Raw genomic sequence first — 10453 nt, 5'->3', positions numbered from 1 at the left:
CCTGCTGTTACTTTCTTGTGTGTGCTGTCCTGGCACTTTCCCTTCCTTAGTAACAATAAAGCCTTTTATGCCGTTGGTTTCCGTCTTACACCACTTTGTGCTGTTCCTCCTTTCGTCCTCCCTCCCTCGCTTTTGCTTTGCTTTCTCCCTCTCCCTCTCCCTCTCTCTCTGGTGGGCTGCTGCTGCTGCCCGGCTTTCCCTTTTCTTTTCTTCGTCGATGTGGTGGCAGACGGACCGCAAGTGACGTGGCCTCTGGAGAATTCGCCTGCGCACCGGATGTAGGCAATAGCAACAACTGTTTTTCTTCTTCCACCCCTCCACCACGACGAACAGTAAACCACAAAGAGACAAACAAGCACAAAAGAGAGAGGGAGAGGGAAAGTGTTAGCAATAATAACTCCTCTATGAATCTCCCGCATGCACGCAGCTCTCTGCGTGGGGCGCAGAAGGGCGCGGGGGATGCTTGCATACAAATACAGCTATGCGTATGTAAACCCAAATGCGCGTCTCTCTCTCTCTCTCTCTCTCTGTGTGTGTGTGTGTGTGTGTGGCCGCTGGGGACACACCTCGCCACTATGGCCGGCTCCCTTCCCCCACCCGTTTGCTGTTTTCTTCGTTCTTTCTTTCCTTTTGTACGTCGTCCCCCCTTAACCCCTACCCCTTCTCCGTTCTCTCCCTTTCCCTCGTGTGCTACACACGCACACACACACCCTCTTCTATTTCTCGCCGTCTGCTCTTCGTGTCCACCACCCACCACCACGCAGAGAGAGCGCAGACAATTTGGGGCGGGAGAGCCGGGGTATCACACAGGCAGCGCACCGACCAGCAGTAGCAGGCATGATGCGCACAGAGGTTCATGCCCACAACACGGACATTGCAATTCCTCCCGTTCCCTCTGACGCCGGCATACACACCCACACCCACACACACATACACATACACACACACCAGAGGTGGGACATGCTGCTGCTAGCTCAACATGTAGAGGCGCAGCGCGTGCAGGCCCCACCACGCACCCAACAACCCTACTGCCCCACAGACTGCGATGACGCGACGCCGAATACGCCGCTGCTCCGGGCTCTCACGCTCATAATAATACTCTGCCGCCTCCTTCGTTGTCTTGAGGATGCGCTTATCGTACTTCTGCCGCTGCTGGTGCTGCGCCACCTTCAGCCGCGGCGACTTGACGTGCAGCGCGGTGGGGGAGAGGTCGTCGCCGGTGAAGTAGCTGCGTGCCTGCCGTGCCGCGGCCTTCTCCTGCTCCCGACCGTAAATGTCATCCTGCGCTGCCTGCCGCATCTCGTCGTAGCTCTCCTCGCCGAAGTTACGGTCGTACTTGCTGCCGTAAAGTATCTGCTGCTGCCGGAACGGCATGCGGTTCTCCAGCTCACTGCTCAGCTTCTCGAAGCTGCGGTCGAACTTACCGCTGGGAGTGTGTGCTGGGTTCGGCTTGATGGTCTGCGGCCGCAGCAGCACCAACGTGCTGCGAATGCCTCCGCCTGCCCAACGAGGCGGCGCTGGACGAGTCGACGGGGCGAGCAGACCCCACGGCGGCCACACGTGCCGAGCGACGGAGATCCTGCTGCTGCTGCTGCTGTTGCTGCCGTGTCCACACAAGCCATGCGTGCAGCACGACCGCCTTATCCCAGAGAGTGACATGTGGCCCGGCGGCACACGCTTCCACCCCCCCTCCCCCTCCCCTCCCCTAGCCAGGCAGACAAACACACACGAAGTCTACACTAACAAGGCGAAGGACAAACAGGATGTCCTTCACGGTCTTCTCCCGAGCGCTGCGCCCCTTTGCTTCGCCTGCCGCCATCGCCAAACGGAAGAAAAGAGAAGCCACAACCAAGAACAAAGAGATGCTGCCGCCAGCAGTGCTACGCGAGCAACGTTTTGACGAATGCTCACACCTGCACTCTTCTCCCAGCGGTGGTTGTCCGATATTCTCTTTTTTCTTTTCTGCCGCCTGCGCGTTGCAAGCCTTCTCACAGCCCTGCTACCCCAAGGACAAAGACACACACACACACACACACACACACAAATAGACAAAAGTAAGTACAAACGCAACTTCCCACCCATGCACTCATTCTATCTCTCATAGCTCCTCACTGAAAGAAGAAAAACAGGAAGAACATGAAGAATATGGCGCCGAAGAAGGTCACACACAGCATGAGGGTCTTTGCGAACCTTCTGAACCACTGCCGCCGATGCTGCCGCTGCTGGTAGCGGTACAGCTGCGACGGCGACATGGCGTTAATCCGTGCAGCCTCCTTCGCGTTCTTTGCCTCTATCGCGTCCAGGTCGTGAAGGAACTTCCGAAATTGCTCTGGTGGCATCGCACGGCGCATTGTGTCAATCTCGTTCGCCAGCTCACGCGACGTGGCCTGTGCGGCCTTGTAGGCCAACTCGCGTTGGTACTTCTCCAGCCGCGCCGCCAGCTCCTCACGGGAAACGCCAGGAATCGTGTCGGGGAGCCGTCTTGGGTCAATGCTAAACTTGGAGGAGGAAGGATGCGCCTCATCATTGCTGTTGCTGCTGCTACTACTACTACTACTGCTACTGCCGGTGGTGGTGGCGGCGGCGGCGGCGGCCACGCAGCGACGCCATGTGTAAAGCGCACCGTAGGGCGAACGAACAAGCGAAACGTGTGCTGCACGGAGTAGCGGACACCGTCGGGCGCAGGGAGACATTTTCCTTCCTGCGCTGCTCAGGACCCCTGGTACACCACACAGGAAAAAAGCACACATACGGAAGAAAGCCAGGAATAAACAACACAAAAAAAAAAATGAGCGAAAAGGAGGACGCTAAGATAGCCCCGAGGTGTGATCTTCGTGGAAGCTTCAAACCATTGGTTTCCCCATCTTCACTGTATTATTCTGCCCACTGCACCACACACACCTCTCGCCTCCCTAGCAGAAATTCGCAAACTTAAAAATAAACTTTGTAACGCGCGCACTCTTTCATGCACCTCCCTCTCAGGGGGGCTTTCCACATCCGGAGCGTCACTCATCCTCCTCATCAGGCAGTAAGTGCCCAACAGAAGGCCACCCTGATCCAGGCCCCCCGGTGCCAGAGGTTGGTGCAGACGGCACCCGCTCCTCATTACCCGGCCACCTGGAGATGAGCTCGGCAAGCAATTCTCTGACTTCTGTCGCGCCGCGAATTCTGCTGCTTCCATCCCTCATTTCACCTTCGTCCAGCAACGCGTAGCGATGTTTCACCCCGCTTTCGTCGTCAGTCACCCACGGTGTGAAGCCTTCAGTGCCACACTGCGTTCTCACGCGGGTGTCAGCAATGATCTCCGCCAGAAGCTGTGTCTCGCTGTCCTTGTAGAGATGACTCATCCGATTCGGGACACTGGTAGGTTTTAGCATCTCCATCGCTTCGAGGAAGTGGCGCCGAATTCTTCCACCTCGTTGTGCATCTTCGAACAAGTTGTGCTTCGCACGTATTGCGGCAAGCCTCCGCGAGTGTGCTTCATAGTTGGCATCAGGCGTGAGTTGCATCTGCTCCATCCCCCCTCTTGGCGCGTGGAATGTCTTTGTGCACACAAAAGCGTCCTGACGGCTTTTGCTCGGCTGCTAAGTGCAACAGTAGACCTTAGCTAAAAGAGAACCAAAAGGAATTGAAAAGAAGATGCATGGTTCATTTCGGCGTGGAATATGCTGACGGACCCCCTTTCTTCCCCGCGATACTGCGGGTGTTCCCACGGAACCTTTGCGCTGCCGAACCAAAGTATACAGCCCAATCATTGCGATGCCAACGTGATACATCAAAGAAAGAAAGAAACAAACAGGGAACGTGTCATGAATGCCCCTCCATCCACGTACCCGCGTGGCTCACTCGAAGGACGCTCAAAACTATGCTACTGCTGCAGTTAAGACGGCAGTTTCCGCTGGATCGCCTGCACTGCGGAGGAGGATGGCCCACCTAACGCTTGGGAAGGGGACGAGTCGGTCGCCAAGGGTACCAGTCGCGCAACCACCCTCCGGCGAGGTGGCAGGGCCGAAGTGTTCAACGCACCGACTGGCAGCTGCTGTTGTCGTTGTGATTGAAGTGACCGTCTTCTATTTTGCCCCGCCACTGCCACTTTTGTGGGGATTCGTCCGTTCCGGTTACCATCTTCCACCGTCTTGCGCGGCTCCACCACCACTGCAGGAGTTTGACTGCCGACACATTCCCCAGCACTGTGCGCCATCGCTGGCTGTACGCACTGGAGGTCGTAGCGCTGCCACGCCTCGCGCAGTCTTCCATCTAGTGTAGCCAATGAAAACTCCTGTTCGCCCTCCTGCAGCACAGCTGCTGCAGGAAAGAGTTGTGCCATCGCCAACGCCTCCTGCTGACTTGGCGCGATAGGACAGATCGCTTGCAGAGCGAGCATGAAACTCGTCACCACGCCCGTGTCTTTACAACCGCCAGCCAGCAGCAACTGGCGGTACCGCTCAAGCAATGAGGGCCGCCCATCCGTCACGGTGCTCAGCAGTCGATAGGCAACAAATGCCTTGCGCCAGCGAAACCAGAACCCGATTGAAGACTGCTCAGTACGACATTGAACTTCTGCAATCTTATGTGCGTTCTCCCGCTCCGCCATTACAGCTCGCTGCGCCGCCACACCCTTCTTTTCCTTTCTTTTGGCGTTTTGTGTGTCGGAAAAAGAGTCACCACCCGTCTGTTCCCGCTCCGGAGGCGCAGAGGCAGTTGCAGCCTCCACGTCATCGCGTGCACGCGCCACTACCAAGTCCGCAGAGACGCTGCGAAACAGCGTCCGCGTGAGCACCATCCACATCCGCATCGCCGCCGGCGGCAGGAGTGCCACATCCGTGACGCGCTCCCACCCTGGCAGCCCACCCTCCACCGTTGCCGTGTCATTGCCGCTCCACACGGTCTTCTCTATCTGCAGCCGCCACTCCCCAAGTGCCGTGTGCTTTGGCGCTTCGCTGTCGCTTAGCAGCGCGTTCACCCACTGCGGCGCGAGTGGGTGGCCCACGAACTCCCGTGCCGCCTCGCCACGCTTCACAGCCTCGCGGGTGCACGCCGTTGTCTCCTCCGCGTCAAAGATGTGTGCCACCTCAGTGGAAGGGGTCATAGAGAGCGCATTTAGGATGTGGCACAGTGTGCCACGCAGAAGCCAGTAGAGCGACTCTGACTGACAGCCGCGGGTGCTGATCGCTCCATCTGCGGCATCGCACAGCTTGAGCAGCCGCGGTCGTACAATGGTGTCGAGTGCTTCACGCGCGCGAAGACATGCTGCTGCTGCCTCGCCATGGCTGCTCGGGCGCTGACAGTGCGTGGGAGGTGGTGGCAGCTCCTTCAGTTCCACAAGCTGCAAGAACACAGTAAAGAGAACTCCTGTCACCATCTGTTCCAGAAGAAGAAGCGTTCGTTCATCCTTAACCTCCATTCCACTGCTCGTTCGTAGCGAAGACTCTACAAGGAGCCACATATCGTAGGCGTCGCAATCGTCCGGAAACTCCTTGCTGGAAGATAGCGCAGCGTCTGTATCTGTCTTTGTTGCTGCTGCTGCTGCTGCTGCGTTTGACACTGTTGTAGTGGCGAAGTCCCGGAGAAGCTTTCTCGCCTTGCTGACGCCATGCTGGTCACAGAACGACAGCACCGCAGCGTGAAGGAGAACCACGTAGACATTGTCTGGCTGCAGGCACCGCAGCGCCGCTAGGAGGTGGACGCAAACGTCAAGCCCATGCAGTGCCAGTGCTCCAATAGCCGCGGAGGCTTTGGCGTGGTGCTCCTTTTCGTCGTCCAACATGGGGTCCGCGGTATGTCCCCCAGGTGCTGCGGAGGATACCGGCGACGACGATAAGGGCGGCGCCACGATGGAGAGCATAAGCCCAATAGCAAGCTGTAGTTGATGCTGTGCAACATGGTAGCCAACGCAGAGCGCTTCGCATGGCCTTGTTGATAAGGCTTCGTGCGGAACGAGCAGCGGGGTGGCGCAGAGATGGGTGGCAGCCACCATATCCATCAGCTGCAGCAGACGCAGAGACACCCAGCAACCCTGAATTAGTCCTTGCGCAGTGCACAAGGAACAGCCCGTCGTGAGTGATTCCACTGTGCCAATAACAGCGTGTGGGTCACCATGTGCCCCGGCGCCACCATCAACAGATGTGCTGTTATGCCGAGTCTGTGGCTCCGTGTAGTGCTCCGATGTTGTTGCTGTTGTTGTTTCTACTACTTTTGTCGGCCCATTGACAGCCATCATAAGGGAGTCATGTAGTCGGGATCGGAAGGACGGCGCGGACACATGTGATGTGCGCTTGTTGCCGTCACGCCGCGGGCAACTCTGGGCGTGACGCGGAATACGCATGTGATAGTGCCCACGGGCCCGTAACGCTGCAAGAAGCGCGTCCTCCTCCGCCTCGCTCATGGCATGCCACACCTTCCCAGGCACCCCTGCCACTACGGCTGCGTGATTACTGCTGCTGCTGCTGCTGCTATTTTTGTTATCACTGCTGCTGCTGTTGTTGTTGTTACCATACGTAGCAAGAGCGCTCAGACCTCCTTTGTGGTCGGCGCAGGACACTGAAGGTGAAGCCCGCTTTACTGCTGTTTTGCTCCACCCACCGTACAACCGTGACTCCTTTTCCATCACCACCACGCTCGACTCGCGCCCCGCTGCGTCGTGCAGGAGCTCCCACAGGGCCCAGCGTACTTGCTGCTGATGATGCGGAAGGAAACTTTGGCCTTGATTGGACTCAACAAACCGTGCCAGCTCCACGCTCTGCTGGAGCAAAGCTTCGAGCGGTGCGTCAATGCGGTTGTAGCATGCCCAGAGGAAGTGCACAAACCGCACCATGAGAGAGGGTGCTACAGCGGCAGCAGCATCATCGGTGACGGTCGTCGGCTGCTGCTGTTGCTGCTGGGGGTGGTATTCTTCCGCGTCGACCTCTACGGACATACCAATCCCATGGGCCAGTGAACACTCTACTGACATGATGCCGAGATGAATAAAAAGAGAACAATTCCAGAGTGGAAGAGCAACGCACACATACAGACAGAGAGGGTGTGTGAGAGAGAGAGGTGTGTGTGGGAGAGGNAAAAAAAAAAATCCCTACCACTGCCAAAATCAACAGCAATTTGATTCACAGAGGGACAACAGCACGATTTGGTGAACAAAAGATTAGTGGCATGAAATATGACCCAGCACTTCCGCATTTCTTCCTTCAACGCAACCCAGTCTTGTCCGCCGTTTTTCCTCACAACACATATACGCCTTCAGCGACCAGCGGGGGCAACCAGCTACAGGAGATCTCACAGAAACAGAGCGATCACCCTGTCTTCTTAATCCTTTACTCCCTATTCAGCGTCGTATCACTCGCTTTGTTTCACCACAGGGGGAAGTGGAAAGGCTCAAGAAGAGGGCAACACCACACAACCAGGCATATACATATATACGTTAGCAAATGCAGCAGCAAAACCTACCAAGATGGGGACTGCGGCACATTTTTGGGAGAAAAAACCTAACTGTTATCGCCATTTACATGCTACATCATTGTTCGACTTCGCCCCTTTTCGATGAAATATGAAAACGAAGCATGACNCCAGGCATATACATATATACGTTAGCAAATGCAGCAGCAAAACCTACCAAGATGGGGACTGCGGCACATTTTTGCGAGAAAAAACCTAACTGTTATCGCCATTTACATGCTACATCATTGTTCGACTTCGCCCCTTTTCGATGAAATATGAAAACGAAGCATGACACCACCAGATTATCAAGAAACACACACACACACACACACACACGTATGTGATTTTGCATCATGAGGAGCGTAATGTGTATTCCCCGTTAGGGAGGCCGCGGCGCATATGTGCGCCGCAGTTGATGAACATAAAGTGGAACAGGCGTCTCCACGGAGAATATCTTCACGAAGGGGCTCTGGATCATCCACCCCCAGTCGCCACAGAGGCGGTCGTCCAGTAGCGGTTTCGGCATGGCGTTCGCAGCAACAGTAGCAGTAGCAGTAGTAGTAGTAGTGGCAATGCTGTCTTGATCAGCCGCATTCTCTTCCTCCTCCCTCTTTTCACTATGCCCTACCTCTTCGGCGTGGAGACGCCGCAATGTGGCGTCAGGCTCCGCGAGGAAGGCACGCAGCGCCGCCTCGTTGGTTGAAGCACGTACCCTCACCCAGGCTTGCGGCGAAGGTGCATTCGAGGCAGCAACAGCAGCATCACCACCAACAGTACTGGTGGTGGAACCCAAACGCCGTTGTACCCTCAGTGGGGGAAAGACGTGCACGACAAGTTCCGCGCCTCCCTTCACCAGTTGGCATGGGAGGGGCGTCGTCGCAGCTGCGTTGACGTTACTCGTAATTCTGCTGTTGCCGCATGGTGTGTGAACGGCGGGACGGATAACGATGGTGTTGTCCGCCCTGAAGGTGATCGGATGTGTGGCTCCAGTGTCGCGAAAGCAGACGAACCATGTGGCCTCCAGGAGAACCTGCATTGTTAGCTTCTCACGCCGTGCACTTCGGAGTGACATGTAGTAGGCAAACTTCCACGAGACTGATAACCCATTTTTATCACCATCCTCATCTTCCTCCTTTACTGACCCTTGCAGCGCCTTTTGCTGGGCGTACTGCATAAGACTCAGCGAGTGTGTCATCACCATGTCTTCCTCGAACTCCCGGTAGGGGTTGATGCGAGGCTTCGCATCCAACGCGCTCGAATCATTATCATCATCATCATCATAATCCCCCTCATCATCTTCATCATCGTCATTATCGAGGTTACCCTCTGAGGCGACGGCTTCGGACGGGTGTAACGGATCCTGCTGCTCCATCGGCGTCTCTGCTGCCTGAAGGGCGACCGGCAGGATGATGGCAAGCGGATGGGCACTGCTGGTGCTATTTCGGCTGTTGTCTGGGGCTCTCCAGAGGCAAGGGAACGCGTGCTCCGTGGCTCTGTGACTGGACTCCGTGACAGCTGTGCTGTTTGTCTCCCCTTCTTCCCCTTCCTCCTCTTCCTCATCGTCGTGCATTTGGGGANACTGGACTCCGTGACAGCTGTGCTGTTTGTCTCCCCTTCTTCCCCTTCCTCCTCTTCCTCATCGTCGTGCATTTGGGGACTCATCCCATCACCTCGTTGCTGCTGCTGTTGCCGCCGCCGGCGCTCTTCCTGCTGCTGACGTCGTAGACAATGCTGGCGCTGCTCTTGCCCCATCTGCCACCAATACAGTCCATTATTGCGGTCGACGTGCCCACCCAAAGCCACGTTAGGCAATGCTGCCAACACGCCACGCTGCGGCGGAGTGAGGAACGATGCGTGCAACAATGGTGAGGTTGTTGTGTTCATAATAGCATCGTACGTCGGTGTACTTTGCAGAACCGCGGGACCCCACAACTGCTGCTCACTTCGAGGAGGCGCCGAGGCACTTTCGCTGCCGCACGTGGTGGCGGCAGCTGAGGTCTGCCTGCTTCTGCCAACATACCCTCCCCGCTGCACTGTCGGCAGCAACTGCAGCTGCAGCTGCTGATGTGCTTCACGCGAGTGCATTCCCACAGGNCCCTCCCCGCTGCACTGTCGGCAGCAACTGCAGCTGCAGCTGCTGATGTGCTTCACGCGAGTGCATTCCCACAGGTGTGCCAATGACGGGGCAATCGTTCTCTGCGGCCAGCTCTGAGGCAAGTGAGTCGGTCCCTGCCACAGTGCCACGGAAGAGCCAGTCGCTTACTTCGGAAACGGCGGTAACGGCCGCATCGCCAAGGTGCATCTCCCTCAACATGCGCTGTTGCAGGGAAATAACCTCCAGTTCTTCCAATCGACACGCTTCTTCCGTGTCGTCCCACGTTTTTGCAATACGCGCGAAGCCCTGCTTGCAGCGCCACATCGAAAGACAGCGGGCCTTCCACGCGGTGCGGTCAGACTCCACAGCGGCGCGATAAAAAATTCGGCACACACCAAGCACAGTGCACAGGTCACCTACTGGAAGGAACGTGAAAACAAGGTCAAGAGATGCAAGCGGCAGCTCGGTGACACGGTTGTGGTACCGATTCCCAAGTGATGTGACGCGCTGCTGTTGCTGCGTGTCGCCACGCGCTACTTGCGCCGCCCTACTGTTGGGCCATACTGTGTGTAGTGTTACAGGCTTNGGCGTGTCGCCACGCGCTACTTGCGCCGCCCTACTGTTGGGCCATACTGTGTGTAGTGTTACAGGCTTGGAGGTGCGGCCACACGCGGGGGTAACGAGAACGCCACTGCTGGTGTTCTTGTCACGTTCCCCTATGCACCTCCTGCCCGGATTACCATCTGTTGAGGACGCCTCCGCCGTCACGGCGACGGTTGCGCCGTCTGTGGACGAAGACGCGTCCACGCCTTCCATGACGCTGTTGCCGCGGCGGGATGCGTTGCTACGCCGTTATACTTTACTGCTGTAGTGCCTCCTGTTCCTCTGCCTTCTATTTCAGCCAAACACACTTTTTTGTTTTGTTTT

General features: G+C 56.8%; 6 protein-coding genes across 6 annotated transcripts; all 6 read right to left on the bottom strand.

Moving 5' to 3' along the window:
* Positions 1-969: 969 nt before the first annotated feature.
* On the bottom strand, positions 970-1659 carry DQ04_04491050 (hypothetical protein; the record flags this gene model as incomplete). Its single annotated transcript, XM_009313610.1, has 1 exon — positions 970-1659. The coding sequence occupies one exon, from the start codon at positions 1657-1659 to the stop codon at positions 970-972; it is 690 nt and encodes a 229-aa protein (XP_009311885.1).
* Positions 1660-2108: 449 nt separating this feature from the next.
* DQ04_04491040 (hypothetical protein) lies at positions 2109-2693 on the bottom strand (the record flags this gene model as incomplete). Its single annotated transcript, XM_009313609.1, has 1 exon — positions 2109-2693. The coding sequence occupies one exon, from the start codon at positions 2691-2693 to the stop codon at positions 2109-2111; it is 585 nt and encodes a 194-aa protein (XP_009311884.1).
* Positions 2694-3005: 312 nt separating this feature from the next.
* Positions 3006-3518, bottom strand: DQ04_04491030 (hypothetical protein; the record flags this gene model as incomplete). Its single annotated transcript, XM_009313608.1, has 1 exon — positions 3006-3518. The coding sequence occupies one exon, from the start codon at positions 3516-3518 to the stop codon at positions 3006-3008; it is 513 nt and encodes a 170-aa protein (XP_009311883.1).
* A 362-nt stretch (positions 3519-3880) lies between these two features.
* DQ04_04491020 (hypothetical protein) lies at positions 3881-6952 on the bottom strand (the record flags this gene model as incomplete). The annotated part of the gene is made up of 1 exon (XM_009313607.1): positions 3881-6952. The coding sequence occupies one exon, from the start codon at positions 6950-6952 to the stop codon at positions 3881-3883; it is 3072 nt and encodes a 1023-aa protein (XP_009311882.1).
* An 858-nt stretch (positions 6953-7810) lies between these two features.
* DQ04_04491010 (hypothetical protein) lies at positions 7811-9001 on the bottom strand (the record flags this gene model as incomplete). The annotated part of the gene is made up of 1 exon (XM_009313606.1): positions 7811-9001. One exon carries the CDS (start codon positions 8999-9001, stop codon positions 7811-7813), a length of 1191 nt encoding a protein of 396 aa, XP_009311881.1.
* Positions 9002-9502: 501 nt separating this feature from the next.
* Positions 9503-10342, bottom strand: DQ04_04491000 (hypothetical protein; the record flags this gene model as incomplete). Its single annotated transcript, XM_009313605.1, has 1 exon — positions 9503-10342. The coding sequence occupies one exon, from the start codon at positions 10340-10342 to the stop codon at positions 9503-9505; it is 840 nt and encodes a 279-aa protein (XP_009311880.1).
* Between the last annotated feature and the right edge of the window lie 111 nt (positions 10343-10453).

This window comes from Trypanosoma grayi (assembly GCF_000691245.1).
Source record: "Trypanosoma grayi strain ANR4 Tgr_449_V1, whole genome shotgun sequence".
Classification (NCBI taxonomy): Eukaryota; Euglenozoa; class Kinetoplastea; order Trypanosomatida; family Trypanosomatidae; genus Trypanosoma; species Trypanosoma grayi.
This window is presented reverse-complemented; position numbering and strand designations above follow the sequence as displayed.